We start from the raw sequence: 24645 nt of genomic DNA on the forward strand, positions 1-24645 counted from the left end.
GAGTCTAGAAGACACGCAGTCCGTGCTCTTGAAGTGGACGAAAGTTCCGACTCAGATACCGATGAATCTACATCAGAAGATTCAAAAGATACCGAAGAGCATCTACAAGCTTTCAAATCATCCGGTAATCGAGGAAGGAATAATAATTCCAAATCGAAACCGAAGGAGAAAGCTAATAATAAACATCAAGGTCAGCGCGGCTCTAAACAGAAACAACCTGGCTCGAACATGACCTGCTTTAATTGCGGTAAATCGGGACACGGTTGGAGTATGTGTAAAGAGGCCAGAAAGATGTTCTGCTATCGATGCGGGCAAAAAGACGTTTCCCTTGCGGAATGTCCTAAATGCTCGTCAAAAAACGGCAAAAGGAGCTCGTAATTTCTACCCAGAATTCTACGCAACTCCAGGCGTCGGATGAAAAGATATCGCAAATCTCGCTAGTGAAGCGAGACGAAAAGATACCGAGTAATCACGAAAATCCAATTTCGGAACAAGGATGTTCTAATATCGAGCATGATTACAGTTATCGCACGTTCTCAAACCCATCGGAAATGCCCAGATTAGAGAATGTAAATAAAAACAATGCGGAGCGTCCAGACGCTCTGGTTGTCAATACCGAAATCTTCGAAGATTTATCGATCGAGGACAAGTTATCGACTGGTGATTTAGCCGATGTAATAATTACCACATGTGGTAATAATGCTGAGAAATTAGCATTTTATACGATAGTCACCATTCAAGGGAACGAACTGCGTGCATTAGTAGATTCTGGTGCATCACGCACGTTCGCAGGACAAAAAGCCATAGATTTATTTAAATCAATTGGTATAAAGTCCGGAAAAATAGAAACCTTGAAAGTTACCGTCGGAAACAATTGCGTCTGCAAAGTTAATGAATCCGCTAAGATACCGATCCTGTTGGAGGGGAAGACAACTATAGTGGACACACTATGGATGCCATCCTTGTCCAGCAATTTTATTCTGGGACTGGATTTCCTTAGTCACGCTTGCGTGATTGTCGACTTCTCAGCGGGAGAGTGGGCGTATAAGGAAAAACCACAGAATAAATTTATGTTCTCGAATGCCGAAAGACTAAATTGTGTAGTCATATATAACGGCTTATCAGTTCCCGATACAGATAACGCTCAGAGGTTACACGATTTTCTAGAAATCAAGCTACCCCCCATTTCTGGAAAACCGGGAATCTCAAAATTACCGGCAGTCGAAATCGACGTGCAAGATCACGAGCCTAATCGTCAGCGAGCACATAGATGCACAGAGAAAATCCGCCAAGCTATGTGGCAAGAGGTGGATGAAATGCTAACCAATGGCATCATCGAACCATCGCAAAGCGATTGGGCAAGCCCGGTGGTCATGGCAAAGAAAGCCAATGGCAAACTTCGGTTTTGCGTAGACCTACGGCGTGTTAACGCAGTAACGAAAAAAGATGCCTACCCATTACCAAATATGGCGGGTATTCTTGACGAGTTACGACAAGCCAATTATCTAACGACGCTCGATTTAAGTCAAACGTATTGGCAAGTACCGTTAGCGGAGAAATCTCGTGGTATCACGGCTTTCATCGTTCCAGGCAGAGGTTTGTTTCAATTCAAACGTATGCCGTATGGATTAACTAACGCTCCCGCGATTTTCCAGCGTGCTCTGGACAAATTACTTGGTCCCGAATTCTATCCTCATGTGTTCGTTTATCTGGATGACATTATAATTGTCACCAAAACATTCGATGAGCACTTATTGTGGTTAGAGAGAGTTATCGAGAAGTTAAGGCAAGTAAACTTAACAATAAACAAAGAGAAAAGCCATTTCTGTAGAACAGAAGTGAACTATCTCGGGTTTATTGTCGACAGCCAAGGACTTCGGGTAGATCCAGCTAAAACTAAAGCTGTGATTGCCTTCCCGATACCGAAAAATCTCAAGCAAATTCGTAGATTCTTGGGTATGTCTTCCTGGTACAGGAGATTCATACACGAATTTGCGACTATTGCTGAGCCATTAACAAAGCTAACAAAGAAAAATCAAGCGTGGGAATGGACAACCAATCAGCAGTCAGCAGTTGACGCACTGAAAGGATGTTTAACGAGCGCACCAACGCTCGCATGCCCAGATTTTTCTATACCGTTTTCATTACAAACCGATGCCAGCAACGTTGGCTTAGGAGCTGTTTTGACACAAGTTATCGAAGGTCAGGAAAGGGTAATTGCCTACGCAAGTAGAGCGCTTACCGAACCTGAAAGAAAATATACCGTAACCGAGCAAGAATGCTTGGCAGTGGTATGGTCCATCAAGAAGTTTAGATGCTATCTTGAAGGCTACCGTTTCACTGTTATTACCGACCACAGCAGTCTCCGATGGTTACACAATTTAAAAGATCCATCCGGACGACTCGCTCGATGGGCTCTCGCCTTAATGGAATACGATTTTACAATCGTACACCGAAAAGGAGTATTAAATCATGTTCCAGATGCTCTGTCACGAGCACCGGAAAGTTTGAATGCACTAATACCGACAACTTACGCCGATACCAAAGATGCTTGGTATCTGAAGCGCGTAAAAGATATCGAAAAGTCACCAGAAAAGTTCCCAGATTGGAAACTAGACGGTGAGTTGATGTATCATCAACGACGCTCTAATCTAGCTAACGCTGAATTAGAGGATCTCAATGCTTGGAAATTGGTAATACCAAGAGAATACAAGCAAAAGGTGTTCGAAGAGTACCATAAATTACCGCAAGCCGGCCACCAAGGTATCGATCGTACTTATCGACGCCTTGCGATAAATTATTTTTGGCCAGGTATGTTCAAAGACGTGACGTCATACGTCAGCCATTGCAACGAATGCCAACGCTGTAAAGTAGAACAACAAGCTCCCGTCGGCTTCATGGGTCACCGAATTGTTGAACAGCCGTGGACTGTAATATCGGCAGATATTATGGGTGCACTGACGCCAAGTAAACAAGGGTTCTCGTATGTATTGGTCATTCAAGACCTTTACACGAAATGGATCGAGATCGCTCCACTTCGTAAAGCTACCGGCAAGAAAATTGCAGAAGCTATCGAAAACTTGGTGATACACAGATGGAGTACACCGAAAGTCTTAGTGACCGACAACGGTACGGAGTTCGTTAACAAAGATATAAACGATTTGTTACAACTAACGGGTATGAGGCAAACAACAACACCTCCCTACCACCCTCAGGCAAACCCAACAGAAAGGGTGTCCGTGAAGTTGGCCGGAAATAATTGAATAATGGAAAAAAAACTACAGGAGTTGTTTGTTAAGCGTTTGTAGATGTTTGTTATATCAATAAAAGCGTTTGTTAGTTGCTAATTTTTGAGAAAATGCAGAAAATAAAAATCGCATCAGTGTGAATAAGTTGACTGGACATTAACTAAATTTTTCCTTAAATAATGTAATCACATCGATTTAGGATCGTCTGTAGTTTCTGAAAACATAAGTTACGTTTGTTAAATGTTAATTATGAAGAAAAATCAAATTACAATCATTTCCAATTTTGTCCATAATAATGTAGTATGTAGTACACCAGTCGTGGCGGCAAATGGGTACAATTTTGAATGAGATTTAGAATTAATTAGGCGTTTATGGTAGACCTTGGCTGCTGGGAAACTTATGCTACTTGACATACTCCCCCGTTGCGAGGATGCCGAGCAATCATCATGTCCTTTAACATTTACATATGATTTTACATTGTATACAAAAATCATTCCAAATCATAAAATTACTGAATATAAAATTTAATGATACAAGGAAAAATAACTAAGACTAATCATGATGGTTCAACTGGTAGTGGACAAAGACATTTTACTGCCCTCTTCATTTCTCCGTTTTTTGTTTTGATGGTGACGGTTCTTACGATGTTGTCTTGACCAGGATGTACTTGAGACACTCTTCCTATTAATCATTGGGAGCATGGAAGGTTTTTCTCCTTTATTAGTACGATTGCCACAATTTTTATGTTTGGATCGCCTTTTGTCCATTTGCTGCGGACTTGAAGCTCGCTCAAATATTCCAGGCTCCATTTGGACCAAAAATTCTGACGTAGCTGAGTAATGTGCTACCAAGTGGACAGACGATTACTTGGTGTTGCAGTCATGTCGTCTTCAGGCAAAGAGGTGATAGGTTTTCCTACTATATAATCAGCTGGAGTGAGGGCGAGTAAGTCATTCGGATCTGTTGAAATGCTTGTTATTGGTCGTGAGTTTAGGATCCCCTCCACCTCGACTGCGAATGTATTTAATTGCTCAAATGTTAATAAGGCATCTCCTACTACTCGTTTAAAGTGATTCTTAAATAATTTTACCGTGGACTCCCACAGTCCCCCGAAATGGGGACTGACTGGCGGTATGAAGTGCCACGTAATTCGATGCTCGGAAGCGTATTTGCCTACCCCTTCTTTATATTGTTCAGAATTGAACAACGCATTCAATTCTCTTAATTGATTTTTTGCACCAACGAAGTTTGTACCGTTATCCGAATAGACATGATCTGGCGTCCCACGTCTTGAAACAAAACGACGTAACGCCGCCAGGAACCCCTCTGTTGTCATATCGCTAACCACCTCGAAATGAACAGCCTTTACGACCATACAGATGAATACGCAGACGTATACCTTTATCCGATTTCTATTACGATATTTCCTTTCCTTTATAAAAAAAGGGCCGCAGGAATCTACTCCTGTATGCGCGAATGGTAGAGCAGGACGCACTCTGGAAGACGGAAGTTCTCCCATTTTATAATTAACTGGATTTGTGGTAAATCTACAACACCGTGTGCAGGTCCTTATTATTTTGCGTACCTGATTACGACCGTCAGGTATCCAAAATCGCAACTGGAGGTTATAAAGCGTAGTTGCTATACCGGTATGGCAATGTTTTTCATGTATTTCGCGTATTAGACAGTCCGTGATATGATGCTGTCTTGGCAACAGAATTGGATGCTTACGTGAAAAGTGCAGGTTGGACTTGTGTATTCGTCCTCCTACCCGTATTATACCCTCTTGATCGATAAATGGATCTAAATTAGCGAACCTACCGATGTATTCTGATTTCCTTAACGCATTTAGTTCTGTTGCCAACTGAGATTGTTGTAATAATTTCAAAATATGCTACTCAGCATTTTTTGTTTCTTGTGTGCCAAGTTGACCTTTATATAGGTTACCTTTTTTGAATCTTAAGCAATAGGCCGTAATCCTAATTAATTTTGTATAGGACGAGAATCTTTTTAATATAAACGAATCATTGATTGCTACCTTCAAACATACATTCTTCCTTAACTCGGGAACCTTTTCCGTTCTCATAAATTCATCTGGCCACTGGGTTTCCGTACCCATCAGCCATGTCGGTCCGAATTGCCATATATTATTTTTTGTAAACTCATTTGGGGTTTGTCCCCTAGATATCGCGTCTGCTAGGTTGTCCCCTGATTTGACATGACGCCATTGTTTTACATGAGTAGCATCTTGAATGATCGCGACACGGTTTGCTACGAAAGATTTCAATAAATTCGATGGAGTGCGTAACCAATGTAGTACGATTGTAGAATCACACCAATATTGTACTTTACTAAACTTGTAAGACTCAAAATTCGCTAATATTTCGTTATAGAGGTTCGTTAATAACAGAGCCCCGCATAGTTCTAGTCAAGGAATAGTCATTGTTTTAATTGGTGCTACCCTTGATTTTGCACAATAATAATCGAACTGATACATCGCCCTTCTTATTGCACGACCATATGTATACACATGCACCATAGCCGCTGTTACTAGCGTCACAAAATCCGTGTAGCTGTGTATCCGTACAATCATCTATTATTAATTTACGTTCGAAAGTTATCGGGTCCATAGTTGACCATTGTCTAGAGTAGTAGGGCTAGACAGGACCTGGATGAAGTGTAGGTGAGGGGAGGTGAAGAGAGGTGAGGGGGTTATTCCAAATAAGGATCGAGCCATATATGGGCATGTCCAAAAAAAAGTTTCGAACCAAATATGGTTATGTCCAAATATGGTTCGTGTCCGTTTTTGGGTGGGTGGGTGGTGGGGTCCTCTGGCCCCGCCTCTAAGGCCCCGCCCCTAAGGCCCCGCCCCCCACCGCCACCCTTTTATTCAAAATCCCGTGCGTTTTTCCCGCCGCCGCCGCCGAGGGGTGTGGGTAAAGGGTGTAAGAGGATGCGTACCTGGATGCGCGCCGCCGACAAGGCCCCGACCCCGTCGGCAAGGCAGTGAGTATCTTTATCAGCATGAAAAAGGTAAGTTTTTTGCTCTCTCTATCTCTCTCCCTCCACTTTAAGAGAACATAATTGTCTGCACGAGTAAATTTCGATGAGCTGTGTGTGTGTGTGTGTATGTGTAAGTGCACATGCATGCATGCATGCATGAATAATGTAATCGATTATGCATTAAAATGCATTTGCTGATGCATCGATACACGAACTTCAAAGACTTCTTATAAGGAATAATGTATTCATTTAGTCGTCAGCGTATGAACTTCCATCCGCTAATAAAGTCTAATTGGTTGGACATTGATGCAATTTTATCGTCGGCACGTGTAGAAAAAGAACTATATTTAACTGAAGGAGGTCTAACAAAGTCTACTTTATCAATATCAATAAGTTATATGCCCATTGTGTTGGGGTTTTGAAAATTTTTAAACGTCTCTTCCTACAAAGTCGTGATTATTATATTTTAATGTTAAAGAACTTCAAAAAAAAGGGGTGTGTATATATATAGTGAAGCTTTCTACGAGAGTAATGAAGTTATTGTTCTGTCAACCATCACGACAGTTTGGTCTTCAGCGAAAAAAAGTTTTTATTTAATCATAAAATTTAGTGTCTGAGTGTGTAAAAACAAAAAAATGGATAAGCTACAAATAATAAATCAAGACATAATTGGTCCTGTTAAGTATTTACCTATAATTAATATAAAACAATTAAAATTGAAAAAATTGTATAAAGTTTCAAAAATTAAAAAAGTTAACACAACTTATGGATTGAGAATAGTTATAGAAATAGATTCAAAGTGGAGTATGTTTTTAACTGGATCTATTAGTTCTAAAATTATTGATATATCTGACAGATTTTTTTATCTTAAGAATTTGGCGAAAAATTCGAATCTTTATATAAAAATGTATGATGCAGATAAATTTGTTTTTGAAAGAAGAATTGTAGATGAATGTGAAAAAAAATCAATCATCAATAAAGGCAAAAAGTAAGTTAACAATTTTCTTTGATTATCAAGAATTTATGTATTGTCTTTTTTTTCTAATTATACAGTATTTTATTATAGAAGGAAACTGTAAAGAAGACGAAGAAGAGGTAGAAGGAGAAAATTTGCTGGCCGAAGAGGAGGAGGAGGAGGAGGAGGTGATTGAATTGAAAGATTCATCGGAATAGTGCATTGATTATTCATTTTATAGAAAAAACCTATACACTTTCTATGTATTAATTGCTAATTCTCGTAGATGTGGGTTGTATAAAAGCTACAGACCAGTCTCATTCGTTTTAAGCTTAAAGCGTAACGTACTATCTGGTTTACAATATACAGATTTTGTTTGAATAAGAAAAGAAAAAGAGACCAGAAAACAAAAAAGAATTTTAATAACAGTATCAGTAAAGTGTTGTTATTGTTGTTGTGCTGAAAAAATTCGAAGAATATTAAAAATGTACGTTGACTTTCAAGGATTCAGATTAGCAGATAAATCATTTATTATTAAGGAGTTTGCTATTTTAGATAAAAATAAAGTGGGGTGTTATGTATTTTCACCTCCTTTTCCATTTAATAATTTAAGTGATGAAGAAAGAAAAACAGCTAGATGATTAACAAAAAACCATCTTGGTTTTAATTGGTCTGACGGTTACATTGATTACAAATACCATAAAAATATAATAACCAAGTATATCAAAGAAAACAGTGGAGTTGATGTTTATGTGAAAGGATCTGAAAAAGTTACATATTTGAAACACATTGTAGGTAATGTAAACGTTTATGATCTAGATAATTATAAGGATTATCGAGTGAAAGATTATGTCAAAGAAAATCTTCCACAATATATAACTCATTCTCGTATTTGTGCTTTAAGAAATGTATATTTGTTTAAACAAAAACATAATTAAAATTTTGTATTTATATATATGTATGTTATAATTATCATAATAAATACTAAATAACTCACGTGTTAAAATAATAATAATAATTTTTCCTTTACCACGTGTATAGAGGATATTGTTCTTTCTCATTTACATTTTTACTCATAGATATAAATATACAAGATGTAGTAGACTTAACTGAAATCACGAGTTTTTTTACTTTTTTCTATCAGTTAACAACCTTCAACTTTCTTATTCATGCTTGTTTAGACAGTAATTTAATAAGATGTAATAGACTTACTTGGAGTCAATGAATTACTGAATTTAATTTTTTTTCTGGCACGTGTATAGAAGATAATAGTTTGTCAATTAACAATTTTTTTCTTTTTTCCCATCAACACGTGTCTCTCCAGTTTTTTTGTTTTGTTTCTTGAAGTCAATGATTTAATCAATTCAAATTTTCATTTTTTTCTGGCACGTGTATAGAAGATACTAGTTTGTTAATTAACATTTTCCTTTTTTCTTTCAACATGTTTGTATCTCTACAGATTTTTGTGGAGGGGACTCACTGTATAAAACAAGATGTTTGGTAGATTCGATAGTTTTTAGTTTTGCTTCACGCAAACAGTTTACATTTAACAAGTGATAGTACATTTTTCAACGAAAATGCAGTGCGGATACATTATGTTCTTACTTGCTGGATTTATTTCAATTATAATAAACGAAAGTAGTCAATATGATAAATTTATGATAGATTTTTTGATAAAATTTGGATATGTTAGTAAAATTAATAATAGTTCTAATGCAGATGAATTAAATTGGTTGAAATATACCAATGAAGAAATAGAAACTGGTATGACGTTATTTAAACAATACTATAATTTAGTGCATGAGAGTTCATTTAATGAAATAATTAAATCTATGAAAGAAGACAGATGTGGTGTAAAAGAAGATGTTTTCAATCTTAATCAAGAACAATTGAAATGGAATAAAAAGAAATTATATTGGCATTTTATTTTGGCATTACCAGAACAAATTGCTACTACTGTTGAAGTATTTAAAATATGGAGTAATATGACAGGTTTAGAATTTAATCACACTAATGAAAAGCAATACGCTGATATAGTTATATCGTTTGAATATGATAATCACTATTATAAATTAGAACCAAACATCAAATGTACTGGTCATTTAGCAGAAAATGTTTTAGGACATGCTTTTCTTCCTGATAAAGAAAATAGCCCGAGAGAGATTCATATACGAAGACGTATAAACTGGTTTTATGGTTTGGGAGAAATACCAGAAGAAAAATCTAGTCTTTTTTATGTTTTAATGCATGAAGTTGGTCATACATTAGGGCTTTCTCATAATCATGAGGGTAGATTAATGCAACCTACTTATTTATTTTTTAAAAATACTAATGATAACTTATTTAATAATATTGACATATTAGATATACAAAGATTATATAATATTGAAAATAATGATAATTACAATCAAGAGGTTGATAGAAATAAAATTTCTACTACTACTATTACTCCTTCTGTTAGCACTACTAAACCAACTACTATTGCCCCTCCTGCTATAACAACTAAACCAACAACTAGAGTAATTAAAAAATCTTATTATCGTCCTAAAAATGAAATACCACCAAAATTTGATGATGTATGTGAAACATCGTCTAAAGATTTTGTTTATTTAATTACTGATGGTACACTATTCATTATGTACGGAAAATGGTTTTGGCACTTTGAAGTTCATAGAAATAAAAAAAAAGATATTATAGAAATGGAAAATTAATTAGAGATTTTTTAACATTTTTACCGAGTAATTTTACTAGAATAACAGCAATACATGAAATAGGTGTTGGTAAAATAGTATTATACTCAGATAATAATATATACAGGGTGTAACGAAACGACCGCCTTTTCTCGTAACTGGAGGTTCGGGGTGACCATCCAAATGCACGTGTAAAATTTTGTTCGAATCGTTCAAGGGGTTTAAAAGTTATTTCCATTTAAAACTCACCCTTTTTCGGTCCTTTTCGAACGACTTTAACTGTGCATATTAAAATGGAGAAAGTGAAAAAACAATTGACGAACACCCCACTAGAATGTAAAAATTATCGATCACGCGCGATAATACATTTGCTATTTATTTCATTAATTTGGCTATTAGATTAATTTTAAAAATAGCAAAATCCTTTTCATTACAATTCCAAATCAATTCAATACAAGTATCATTGACTGAATTGATGGAAAGAGGGAGAAGATAGAATGAAAAGGAAAGTATCAAAAGCTAAGATGTCACGCGACTGCACTGATAATTTAATAGGAAACACATCAAGGCATTTTCTTTCTACAAACGAAGGTAAAAAGAATTATTTAAAATCAATTCATTGATGATAGAAAAAATTAAACTTACCCATTATTGTTCTCCAAGTTCCTTTACACCGAAGTTTTTGAAAAAGCTTCAAACTGGCTCCTCGATGATTTCCAGAATGCACACTTTCATTGATTTTGCATTTAAGAACTCGCGAATTTAAGCAAATTAGGTGTTAACCTACGTTTCTTCAAAACACCGGTTAATTTGACACTTTTTGAACTGTTTGAAGTAGGCTGAAAAGAGAGACACAGAGAGATAGAATAATCAATAATTCGTTTCGACCACTCTTAATCACCCTACTTCAAACAGTTCAAAAGTGTCAAATTCTCCAGTGTTTTGAAGAAACGTAGGTTAATACCTAATTTGTTTAAATTCACAAGTGTTTAAATGCAAAATCAGTGATAGTGTGCTTTCTGGAAATCATCGAGGAGCCAGTTTGAAGCTTTTTCAAAAACTTCGATTTAAAGGAACTTGCAGAACATTTAATGGGTGAGTTTAGTTTTCTCCTTCATCAATGTATTGATTTTGAATCATTCCCTTTAGCTTCGTTAGTAGAAAGAGAATGCTCTCATGCATTATCTATTAAGTTATCATTGCGCTCGCGCGATATCTTAGCTTTTGATACTTTCCTTTACATTGCGTCAACTCGCTCTTTCCATCAAATCAGTCAATGATGCTTGTACTGAATTGAATTGGAATTGTAATGTAAAGGATTTTGTTATTTTTAAAATTAATCTAATAGTCAGATTAAAGAAATAAATAGCAAAAAAGTATTACCGCACGCGATCGATAATTTTTACATTCTAGTGGGGTGTTCGTCAATTGTTTTTTCACTTTCTCCATTTTATTATGCACAGTTAAAGTCGTTCGAAAAGGACCGAAAAAGGGTGAGTTTTAAATGGAAATAACTTTTAAACCCCTTGAACGATTCGAACGAAATTTTACACGTGCACTCAGTTTGTCACCCCGAACCTCCAGTTACGAGAAAAGGCGGTCGTTTCGTTACACCCTGTATATATTTGATGCTCTTACTAGAGAATTAGACTCAGGATATCCAAGAACATATCAACAATTATTAGGTAATTATGTTAATTATGATGGTGTTAAAGCAGCTGTTTTAACAAATTCTGGAAAAGTTTATATTTTTTATACTCCTAATTATGTAATGGAATTGTCCAGTTGTGAAGTATTAAAACCCAACAAATTCACCACAGTTGAATCAGTTTTTCAAACTGAAATAAATTTTTATCAGAACTTTACATTATTCAAATATACAAATGGAAAAATATATATAATACAAAATGATATGTATAAAGCCTATGATGAATTCATGGGTATAATTGTAAAGTCAGATAAATTTGATTTATCATTATTTAATATTGAATGTTCAAGTATCACTTTAGGTGAAAAATTAAAAACTCTTATGGTGAGGATGTTAACATTTTATGGAGATGATACCAACCATTATCATAATCTTAAAGGAAATTATTTAAACGATGATGCTAATAATAATGATAATAATGATGATGATGAATATAATAATGATTTTAATAATGAATCATATCAAAGTATGAAAGGAGTATCCTTCGATTCTGGACGTGTTAAGAGATTTAATTCATTTGCCGAAGTGCAAAAGTATAAAATTGATCAGATTAAGAAAAATGAATTATAAGACAACAAAAATTTCATTAAAAACTAGTCAGTAATCGTTTAATCGTCAAGCATGAACGCTGTTCCTCGAGAGTAAGTAAAAAAAATTTAAAAAATTGTCTTTTTTATTATTAATTACAGATATATTTGTTTAAAGGAAACCGGTTCTTATTCTGGGAAGGCGATATCCATTAACTTCAAATGATTATGAATATTTGGAAATTGGTATTAAAATTTCAAATATTCAAAAAGCTACTATATCAATCATCCTTAGTCATATTGCAACAAATGACTTCATTGAATTTTCCGAAGAAACATGGAATGAGGTCTATAATTATCGTGAATATATTTATAAATTTTTTGATAATATACCTACACCCACTCTTCATCTACTTAGTGATGATACATCAATAGAATAGTTGGATAAATTTGATGGAATTGGAAAAAAAGTTAAATTTAATCAAGTAAATAGTGTTATTTATGTATCAAGTAAAATTTGTAAAAATATGTTATCTCTTTATCGTTGTATTAATATTACAACTCAATGGTTACAATTTAATTTGGATACAGTTTTACAAACATTTCAGGATTTTGTAAAAATTGCTCGTTCTGCTAAGTTTAAAAATTGTATTCTTGAATTGATTGAAAAGCATACAATTTTTAACAAATATTCTCTTGTACAAAACGAAATTTTATATTTTTATTTAAAATCAATTGTATTATATTCCAGAACAAATTATATGTAAACAATTTTTGAGTGAAAAATGATTTTAGTGTATTTAATAACAATTGTTTTATATAAATATTGTAGTATTATAAAATAGTATACGTTATAAACTATGGGGTAATTTGTAATAAAAACTATTATTTTATAATTAAAAAAAAAATCTTAATTTATTTATTCATTTTTTGATAATATACAAAATATATTCAAAAATTACATTTTTTTACAATTATTTTTTTATAATTTTTATTTAAAATCTCTCAGGTACTAGACAATACACATTCTACGAAGATGTGTTCCTTATCCTTAATCTTATTGCTAGTAATTTTTTATTTTTCATTAATTTTATTGTGTAAAATTATAATTTATTATGTAATTTTTCTAACAATATTAGTTAGTGGGCTGTATTCAACTATACGATCGTGTAAAATTAAACAATAAGCGCTAGTATTCAAAGGTATATCTTTTTTACATTCAAAATCTATTCTAATGTCAACAGTACCATTTTTAATGGATTCAACTTGACGTGAACAATCAATGACAATTAAAGGCGCTATATTCTTAAATTTATTAAGAGTTAATAAATTATCCTCTTGTAATCCATAATAAACAGATTTAAATTTTGAATACATTAAATATAACAAACTATAGTTATTTTTATCAAAATCTATGTTTAAGTTGTCGTAAGGATATGATTCAGAGTTAAGATAGAGACGAACGTTTGATATATTACAATGATCAAAAATATGAGATTGATTTGATATTTGATCTTTTCGATTTGTTTGTAATGCTAATATTATAAAACGTGGTTTTTCCAGTTGAGTAGATGCTTTCACAGCCCAAGTATGTTTGGTTGATGATTGTAAAAGAGGATATTCATATAAATCCCAAGTTCGATAGTTTATAGTAACAACATTTCCATTTTCAACAAAACGTAGAATTGCTAATTTATTCATTTCCTCCAATGTAATATGCGGTATTTTCCATTGAATTTTAATTAATTCAATCGATGCGTTAACTTTGGGTTTATCATACCCAGAAAAGAGAGAATTCAAATCGTTTCGAGATCGAATTAGTATTAATTCGTGTCGGGCATTTATTACAATGTGATTGTAATCTTCGCAAAATCCCAATAACATTCGTAATGGTACACAAAAATTAAAAAATAATTTTTTATCACTCGTTGTATATTTTAAAGCATCATGACACCAACCTGCATTTTCTACATAATTTTTATTAATACTGCCAACTGATAGATAATTTTTAATAGATGTTGTAATCCCAACATTTCTACATTGATCTATTTCAACACCATCCAATTCATATCTAATCTCATCGAATAGAAATGCCATACAATTATTATCAAGATATACTTCATCTTTACCTTCGTCAGTTCTTGTTACTTTTCCTTCTATGTAGAGAAAACTTTGACTTGGTAATATATATAGATCTTGATGTTGGATTGGAATTCTAATTTCATCATTGTTTCTCAAATTTGTATTGGCATAAGGATTATATCCATGAATTTCAATTTTTGTTATTCGATTGTCCAACACGGGTGATTCTTGAATGTCTAGTATGTCGATCATTTTTCACAATGTAACCTAATGATTGTAGAAATTTAATATTTGATAGATTTAAACCTCTTCTACTAAGTTGTACTTCCGATTCACGAGTTGCTCCAGGAATGAGAGTTGAAAGATGATGTTTTTGATTATATATAAGCATTTTACTTATGCTTCTTTTTAATATGTAATCGAACAATAATTTCTTCACCACGAAAATTAACTAAATTATCATTTTGATCCAAAATACGTATAATTAAATGATTTATAATTTTTTGAGTTACCGGGAGATATATTACATTTGGTGGTACCTCAACAATTTTATACCCAGGTGGTACAATTGGTGTAAATTCATGAATTGTGTGCACTAACGTTCCGTTGCTATAGGCTCCTGTTGTAATACTACAGCTTATTCACAAAATGTTTACTTTATTAACGTTAGTAGGAAAGTCTGATTTATGCCATTTGTTTGCCAAAATTGTACGTTTAGTAAATCCAAGTAAAGATCCGATACTGTTGGATTTTTCAAAATGTATATCATAAATGCAGAAGATTTTACTTTTTAAAGTTGTATTATTCCACATATTGTAATTGGATAATTCTCAATATTGTCTGGATTTACCTCATTTGCTGACAGTGACTCACGTAAAAAATCATTCAATGCTTGTATTTCGTACGAACCATGAGGAATATCTATATTCAAATTATCGAACTAAAATTTATCGTTAGTTGCGTCAATATTTGGTATAGAATTAAAAGCTTCAAAACTAATTAAACCAAGTTCATAATCTTCATTATTTTCCAATTCAATAGATGGAAAATAATAAGATTCTAGCTGTGAGTTTGTATCGTTTAATGTTAACGTTATGGACATTTTAAGGAGACTGAAGAAATATATTATGATAGTTCTATATATTTTCACGAAGAAACTTAATACAAAGATGACCACAATTTTTTTCAGAATAATGCTGATATTGCTTATAATTATATACGATTTTTGTATTTTCACCAAAATAATCTATTAATTCTTTCGGTGGTTTTAAATTTCCAAACGAATCAAAATATTTAATATTATCTCCATTTTTTATATATGCAACCCAATGAGTACCAGATCCTTCTTTATTATCCAAATTTACAATTGCACATTCTTTCTTACGAATTTTTTTAGGTAGATTTGTACGCATATAAACACCTCGAAATCCTGGTAAATTTTTTAACATTTTCTCCAGATATATATTGGTTGTTACGTCATTTATTTTTTTTTCTTCTTCCTCTGTCTTTTTATTTGTTTTCTTAATCCACGACCTCTCTTATAGGGAGCCAAATAAAGTCCTTGTCCTTCAATTGATTTATTATGACGTTTTAATTCTTCCAATCGTTTTCGTGCTGCATTAGCATCATTCACTGCTTTACTAATACTAGCAGCACCACCAGCTAATGATCCAACGGCTGAAAGACCTGCTAAAATAGGTGCTAAAAATGGTAAAAATCCTCCTCGTTTTGCACTTGGAATAATTCTCTTCTTTCTCTTCCTCTTTACAACACCCATACCAAATTTTCTTTTTGTTTTCATTGCTCCATAGACAGCTAAAGCAGCTGCACGTTCTGAAAATTTAGCGTTTTAGCAGTTATAAGTTTTTTTGCACTTTCAGCAAGAATTCGATCAGCTTCGTGTCGCTCTTTCAGATCACTGTTTTTTGAATATGCAATGTCATGCTCTTTACAAGCAACATCAAGTTGATTAACACCACTGTCTCCTCTTGTCAATCTTTTGTTTAAATGTGTACCTGATCCACAAAATTGATACCCAGATATATGTAATTCAAATGGAAGAGCATTAATAACACTATTAACTAGTCCTCTACCTCTTTTTCCTTTTGTTTTAAAATTTGACATTCACGACAATCTTTTACAGCTGGTGTAGGACCATCAATATGACTTCGTGACCACGGTTGATTATAATGTTTTGTACACGAACGATATTCTATAATTTCATTATCATATTTTATATGGTCAGGTAATCGATTCCACAAATATTTTATTTCATGTGAATAATATTTTGTAAGAATCACCTTTGGTATATACTTTAATTCCTCTTCTGTCAAATCACCAATACGAGAATCAATCACTATTATGATCATGATTTAAACTGACTGACTCACTCTCTTGAGTGCATTCTCTATATATACCCCTCAACTAACCTTGAATTGTAGTATAAAGTAAAAATGAATTTTATAAAGCAAAATCTACGAATACCAGTTTATAATTTAGATAATAAATATTCAACAAGTGCAGAAGAACAACGAAGACATGGAATATTATTACCTAATACTATCAGAGCAATAGCATGTGGCCCATCAAATTGTGGTAAAACTAATGCAGTTCTTGCACTTCTTCTCAGTCCTCACGGATTACGCTTTGAGCATGTATATGTTTATTCTAAATCATTAAATCAACCAAAATATTGTTTCATACAAAATGTTTTTAATAATCTAAAAGATATAATTAATTATTATACTTTTACCAACAATATAGATGTTATTCCTGTTAATGATAGTATGCAAAATTCTATTTTTATCTTTGACGATGTAGCCTGTGATAACCAATCAATAATTCGGGAATATTTTTCGATGGGTAGACATTCTCAAATTGATTGTTTTTATCTTTGTCAGACTTATGCTAAAATTCCTAAACATTTAATTCGTGACAATGCAAATTTTATACTAATATTCAATCAGGATAATACAAATTTACGTCATATTTATAATGAACATGTAAATAATGATATGTCGTTTGAAAATTTTTGTGATTTATGCTCAATAAGTTGGAAACCAAAATGTGGATTTTTGGTAATTGACAAGGATAGTCAATTCAATAGTGGAAGATATCGTAAAGGTTTTGATGAATTTATAATTATCAAATAAAAATGGAGAGAGAGAGAGAGAGAGAATAGAGAGTGTCACATGACAAAAATATTAAAACGTACATGATGTAGTTAATAGAAGTTAGTTATATTGTATGTGGCAAAGACAACACATCATGGAAAAACAAACCAACAAAAGTGGTAGTGAAAATATGAGAAGTTTAAAACAGGTAGAGAAAGTGAATAAAGCAATTGTTAATGCTAGTAAATCAATACGAAAAAAACATCGAGCACTGAAGATGGGTCAACAAGAAGATAGGATGTAAGTTATTAAAAGTTTAGAACCTATTATTCAACCACTACAGAAAATAGTTAATACAACAGATGAAGATAAAATATTAATGAAAATGGAACCGAGAAAAAAAATACGTTTATTAAAGAGAATCCATTCGGAAACATCTACTCCAATAAAAGAAGGTCCGTTGAAGAGGATTCATCCAGAGTCATCTACTCCAATAAAGGAAGTTTCGTTGAAAAAAATACGTGAAATTAATTTTAATTCAGAAGAAATAAATACAAATCGTCATACTTCAGCAAATAACGCAATTGAATTAAATCGAAATTTACATGATACATCTCCTACAAATGATAATATAATTAATTTAAATGAAAATTTTAACAATCAAACGATTGAAGAAGAAACATCATTGCCCATGGAATATATATCAATGGATGAATTACCTGTTTCAAAACAATATGCTACAATACAATCAGCTTATGCAAGAGAACTGCTTCTAGGACAACATGAAACAATTGATGATGTTTTTGGTATATACACCGATCCTCGTGATAATAAATTATATTTGGGAAATAAAATCTTTCATATTGATTCCAATGATGTTATAACAGTAGGTGAAAAAAAGTATCAAGGTACTAAAGGATTATTTGAACTTTTGTTAATAAAAAAACCTAATGAGACACTCTATAACGATGAAGATTTAAAACAATATAAAGATATATTACAGTATACAAGTGCACATACACGAGGTCATATACCCGGTGAACACATTAAAAGTAGTAGAGGAGATAAATATATGTTTATTATAAAACCACTCTTTTCTAAAATAAAAGGTCAAGGTTTATGGGTTACTTCTCCCAGTATGCTGCTCAATAGAAACAATAACATTGATTATGTTCATTGGGATGATCCTAATGAACTTGTTGATCGACTACGATTACTCTTTGCATCACAAACTGCAGGAAACAATTCACATCAAAATGAAATAATATCTATTATTGAGGAGCTTAAAGAGGCTGGATTTATAATAAATTAAAATAATTTTCATATTTTCAATCAGTATCACGATGACCATCGATGTGTTTGGTAAATCTCTAAATGAACGATACCGTTATCGTTCAGTGTCAAGAAAAAGACCTAGAATAGATAATCCTATTGTAGGAACAGTAAATCAAAATGAATCTTTAAACATTAATGGAGGTGAATATGATGCACACAAAAGACGAATTATAAATTTAGGTGAACCATTAAACCATACAGATGCAGTGACAAAATCATATGTTGATACAGAAGTTAAAAAAAAAGAAAATAATGAAGATTCAACAAAAATTGATAAAGTATTTTTACAGAAGGAAATTTCAAATAATATTCAAAAAATTGATTTGGATACAAAAATAAAGGATTTCAATGAAAATTTGCAGAAAAAATTAGATGATTTTAATAAAATAACTACTAATGTACAATTACAGAATGATAAGGTAAAAAATGAAATAGAAGAACTTGATTTGAAAAATAAAGCAAAACAATTTGAGGAAGACTTTTACAGGAAGAAGAGTGAAATTGAAAAGATTGAGAGTAATGTGAAATTGTTGAGTGATAGTGTTAAAAATGAAATTAAGAAATTAAATTTGGATGAGAAGAAGAAGAAAAAATTCGAGGAGGATTTCGACAGGAAGAAAAGTGAAATTGAAAGGTTGGAAATTAATGTGAAAACGTTAGGCGATAATATCAAGAGTGAAATTAAGAAATTAAATTTGGATGATAGAGTGAAGAAGTTTGAGGAGGATTTTAATAGGAAAAAGAGTGAAATTGAAAAATTGAAGAGTAGTGTAAAATCGTTGAGCGAGAAGCTTCAAGATGAAATTAAATACCTAAATTTAGAGTATAGAGGAAAAAGATTCGAGGAAGATTTTAACAATAGGAAGAGCGAAATTGAAAAATTGGAAAGTAATGTAAAATCACTGAGCGAGAGTGTTAAGAGTGACATTAAAAATTTAAACTTGAACGATAAAAGGAAGAAATTTGAGGAGGATTTTAACAGGAGAAGAGTGAAATTGAAAAGTTGGAGATTGGTGTGAAATCTTTGAGTGACAGTGTCAAGAGTGAAATTAAAAAATTGAATTTGGATGATAGAATAAAGAGGTTTGAGGAAGACTTTGGTAAGAAGAGAAGCAAAATTGAAAAATTGGAGAATAATGTAAAATTGTTAAGTGAGAGTGTGAAGAGTGAAATTAAAAATTTGAATTTGGACGATAAAAGGAAGAAATTCGAAGAAGACTTTAACGGGAAGAAAAATGAAATTGAAAAATTGGAAAATAGTGTAAAGTCATTGAGCGAAAAGCTTCAAGGTGACATTAAAAATTTGAATTTAGACGATAAGAGGAACAAATTTGAGGAAGATTTTAGCAAGAAGAAGAGTGAAATTGAAAAGTTGGAGAAAAGTGTGAAATTATTGAGCGAAAAGCTTCAAGGTGATATTAAAAATATGAATTGGGATGATAAGAGGAAAAAATTCGAGGAAGATATTGGTAGGAAGAAAAATGAAATTGAGAAGTTGGAAAGTAGTGTGAAATCGTTGAGCGAGAGTGTGAAGACTGAAATTAAGAAGTTGAATTTGAATGATAGAATGAAAAAATTCGAGGAAGACTTTGACAGAAAGAAGAGTGAAATTGAAAAATTTGAGAATAATGTTAAATATTTGAGTCAAAATGTTAAGGATGAAATTAAAAAAGTGGATTTAAGCAATCAAATTAATGAATTTAACAAATATTTTGAACAGAAAAAAAATAATTTTGAAAATTTGGAAAATAAAATGAAAACTATAAACGATTATGTTAATAATGAAATAAAAAAAATAGACTTATTACATGATACTTTTAATAAGGATACAAATAAAAGTTTGAAAGATATTAATAAATTAAAAACTGACGTTAAAGCTCTAAATGATGATATCAAAGGTGAAATTAAGAAACAAATGGATTTTGGTGTAAGTATGATAAATATATTAGCCGAGGAAATTAAACGAATGAAAGACCAAAAAAACCTTACTATAAAACCTAACTTCCCACCAATTCCTACAGTACCTTCAGTTACTCCAGAGAATGAACCTGGTAATTTTGAAGAATTATTGAAAAAATTACACGAACTGTTGGATAAGGGAAAACAGAAATGAGTAAAGAAAAAAAACAACTTGTTGATGAATTACATGCTCCAGCACGAAAAAATTTTATTAGAAGACGAGTTATTGTTCGTGGATATGACGATTTGTGGCAAGCTGATTTAGTGGATATGCGATTGTATTCAAAAATTAATAAAAATCATCAATATATATTGACAATTATCGATGTATTTTCAAAATATGCTTGGGCTATACCAATTAAAACTAAAAGTGGGAAAAATGTTACTCATGCATTTTCCAAAGTTTTAGAAGAGAGAAAACCAAAAAATTTGCAAACTGACGATGGAACAGAATTTTACAATACAAATTTTCAACAACTAATGAAACATCATGGAATTAATCATTATTCAACGTATAGTATACTTAAAGCATCAGTAGTTGAACGTTTCAATAGAACATTGAAGAGCAGTATGTGGAAAATGTTTACGCTTAATGGAAATTATCAATGGCTGAACATACTGTCAAATCTAGTTAAAGATTACAACAATCGTAAGCATAGAACTATTGGTATGTCTCCACAAAGTGTAACAATTGAACGAGAAAAAGATTTATTGAAAAATGTGTATAATTTCATAAAAATAGCTGCACAGGCAAAGTATAAAGTTGGCGATGCTGTTCGTATAAGTAAATATAAACATTTATTTAATAAGGGTTATACACCGAATTGGACAACAGAAGTATTTAGAATAGAAAAAGTTCAAAGAACAAATCCAATAACATATTTATTAAAGGATTCTACTGGTCAATCAACAGCAGGTGGATTTTACGAGTATGAACTACATAGTGTTGCAAATCCTGATGTATACTTAGTAGAAAAAGTATTACGGAAAAAAGGAAATAAAGTTTTTGTAAAATGGTTAGGATTAAATTCAAAACATAATTCGTGGATTAATAAAAATAACGTATTGTAATTATTATTGTAATCAAAATGTCTTTTTTAAATAAAAAGTTTTATTAATTCTCATAATTTACTTGTATTACATTTTTATGACCCCATGGTAATGTATCAGTTGAATTTGCTATTAAATATCTTTTATCATCGTATGGACTTAGCGCTATTTTCTCCTCACAAATTGTAAAGACATTATGTAAATTTGATCTTATTATATTTTGCTTACATATTAATGTATTGAAATTTTTTAAAGAATCTATATAATCATCAAATTCTATATTTTTTACAACATAGCTTTTAATACCTTTAATACATTTTTTATTCTTATTAACACCGTTGATTCGATATGCATACATTTTTGATCGAAGTCCCACAAATTCTGACATTAAATTACCGTTACATTCATCCTTCATTAAACCAATTACTTTTTTATTAACCAAAGGTATATTATATTTATTATTAATAGGATAATCACTTGTATCAAAATAATCTATTTTTTCTCGAATGAAATCGTAAATATTTTCACACTTAAACTCATAAATTAAACTATCGGTATCATTTTACAAAAGTTTTACGTCTAATTTGAATTTTGGTAGAATTATATCATAGTGAAAGCTATATAAACATACTTTAGATAAATCTAAAACGCACATTCCAATAAATATTGGTTTATCAATAATAATATTTAATTTTTTCATTTGTATTGCAACTAAATCTTCGTCAAAAATTGAAATTCGATAAAAATTTGGTTTTGATACTAATGATCTTACACCGTATCTACCTCCCCAATTATTTTTTATATGAACATTACATCTCTTACGTACATTTTCTATAGTTTTACCAAAAACAGCATTATTCATTAATTTGTATAAATTTTTCTCAAAATCACTATTACTTTCAGTTCGTAATTTAGTATTCAAATCAATATAACTCTTCAACCAAAATGATTGTTTAAATTTTAAAATTCTATGTATTTTTTCCAAAACCACACCATGATTTAAAGCTTGTTTCAAATTTCTATAATGCATTACATAACGATACTTATTGTTTAATGTTGCTAATAGTTTTGAAATTTTTGATTTTGGTGGTTTTTTATTTTCCGGACACATGGGTAAATCTCTTTGTAAATCGTGAATTTTTTCAGGATAAAAAAGATCAACTTCTATGATGTATCCTGTATCTGAATCATCAGCATAGTCATTTACATTGAAATTTTCACAATTCTCAACCCTTTCAAATTGTCCAAAAGATAAAGCCTGAGACATTGCCCAACCATATAAATTGTTTACATCAAAATACATTAAATAACGAGATGATTCACTTGAATTATAATTTGATAAAAATTTATTGTTTGCCTTGGCATACCTATTAGAACATTGACTGAGACCACATCTTATACCTCGTTCAATAAATGTTAACATATCTATATCAGTTACTAATTCCAACTTAATATCAGTATAAAATAACATTACATCCCATGTATAACTTGGTAAACTAAAATAATGAACTGGATCAAGTCTATAATTATTTATACATGATTTTCTAAAATTTTCAAAAATATCTGCCAACAACAGAACATCTGTTTTTAGATACAAATCAGAATATTCACCGATATTTTGAATATTAAAAGTATTCCATACTTTAAGAGCATGTGTATAATCATTCTCTGAAATTTCACATTCATTTAAATGATTGTAAAATAATTCACGAGATGGAAGTTTTGATTCATTTAAAACATTTAAATCTTTAACATAATCATATGGAAACACACCTTTACGTGTTAATAAATTAAAAGCATTCAAACTAATATCTTGAAATTCTGATTTCAAACACGTAAAATTTTTCTGATCTACGTAATTGGCTAATTTTTCCAGACTAGAATTCAAAAAACGAAATGAATCTAAAAATATAAATTTAATATTACTATTTTTTATAAATTTAATTATAGTCATATATTTTTCCATATTTAACGGTATTACTTTTACATCGCCTTCAAAACTATTTGTAATGTCGCGAATTAAAAAATGAGCATCATAATTACTTAAATTATGAAATATGACTGGAATATTTAGTTTTAATTTATAGTTTATATTACATGAATTATGAGCAGCACCTCTAAATAATCCTGTGATATGATCATGATCTCGAACCTTTACATCATTTACACTAAATGGTTTTTCACAAATATAACAAAAACTTGCCTTTACAAATTTTTGAATATCTTGTTTTGACATTTCCATTGGTTTAATATCATTTATTATCTAAAAAAAATATATATATATCAATATAAATAATAATAATAAATAAAAATTTTGTTTATTTGTGTACTTACTTCTGATATTTCAACAGCAATTTTTTGAAGTTCGTTGGTAAACCATTTTGCACAATCAATACTACGTTGCATTTTAAATCGTGATAAATTATTATTATAATTACACGAAACATAATATCCAATGCTATACGGTTTATGTTGTTGAAATGCTTTAGCAGGAACAGATAATGAATCTATTTTTTCAAGTAGACATTCGAAATCTGCATATATAACAAACGGTACTTGCAATTTTTTATAATAATTTTTAAATTGTAAAATATTATTATTTTTAGCAGGAAGTACTACTGCACAATCATTTACCAGATTACAATCAACACGATGTTGTATTAATTTATCATTACTACTAAAATAATGCATACAACGATTACAAAAATATTTTGTATGCTTATCTCTACTACATTGGTTAGATAGTAAATATGATAAATTTTTAATTAAACAATAATGATAATTATAATCATTTGAAATATATAACAAATTAAAATGTTTAATTTGCTCTTCTTTCGTAAGATGTGTAGGTAAAATTTTTTTCTTCTCAGTTACAAATACATATATTGAAATTTTATTTAATTTTTCAAATTTAGGAATATCTTTAATGGTGTTTTTGCGTTTAATTAATCGTGGTTGGTTGTATGATACTCTGC

At 31.4% G+C, this 24645-nt stretch overlaps 5 protein-coding genes across 5 annotated transcripts; 2 read left to right on the top strand and 3 right to left on the bottom strand.

Moving 5' to 3' along the window:
* Positions 1-4092: 4092 nt before the first annotated feature.
* On the bottom strand, positions 4093-4767 carry LOC136781807 (uncharacterized). Its single transcript, XM_066740807.1, has one exon. It carries the CDS (start codon positions 4765-4767, stop codon positions 4093-4095), a length of 675 nt encoding a protein of 224 aa, XP_066596904.1.
* An 8477-nt stretch (positions 4768-13244) lies between these two features.
* LOC136781808 (uncharacterized) lies at positions 13245-14465 on the bottom strand. The gene has a single exon (XM_066740808.1). The coding sequence runs from the start codon at positions 14463-14465 to the stop codon at positions 13245-13247; it is 1221 nt and encodes a 406-aa protein (XP_066596905.1).
* A 3015-nt stretch (positions 14466-17480) lies between these two features.
* LOC136781810 (uncharacterized) lies at positions 17481-18638 on the top strand. The gene is made up of 2 exons (XM_066740809.1): positions 17481-17534; positions 17670-18638. Exons 1-2 carry the CDS (start codon positions 17481-17483, stop codon positions 18636-18638), a joined length of 1023 nt encoding a protein of 340 aa, XP_066596906.1.
* A 31-nt stretch (positions 18639-18669) lies between these two features.
* LOC136781811 (myosin heavy chain, clone 203-like) lies at positions 18670-20774 on the top strand. Its single transcript, XM_066740810.1, has 3 exons — positions 18670-18939; positions 19024-19554; positions 19644-20774. Exons 1-3 carry the CDS (start codon positions 18670-18672, stop codon positions 20772-20774), a joined length of 1932 nt encoding a protein of 643 aa, XP_066596907.1.
* Positions 20775-22232: 1458 nt separating this feature from the next.
* On the bottom strand, positions 22233-24076 carry LOC136781812 (uncharacterized). The gene is made up of 3 exons (XM_066740812.1): positions 24005-24076; positions 23768-23933; positions 22233-23572 (listed from the first exon to the last, which is right to left on the bottom strand). Exons 1-3 carry the CDS (start codon positions 24074-24076, stop codon positions 22233-22235), a joined length of 1578 nt encoding a protein of 525 aa, XP_066596909.1.
* Between the last annotated feature and the right edge of the window lie 569 nt (positions 24077-24645).

This window comes from Prorops nasuta, unplaced genomic scaffold, assembly GCF_024137725.1.
Source record: "Prorops nasuta isolate Cenicafe-Biocafe unplaced genomic scaffold, Cenicafe_Pnas_1.2 PNAS00024, whole genome shotgun sequence".
Classification (NCBI taxonomy): domain Eukaryota; kingdom Metazoa; phylum Arthropoda; class Insecta; order Hymenoptera; family Bethylidae; genus Prorops; species Prorops nasuta.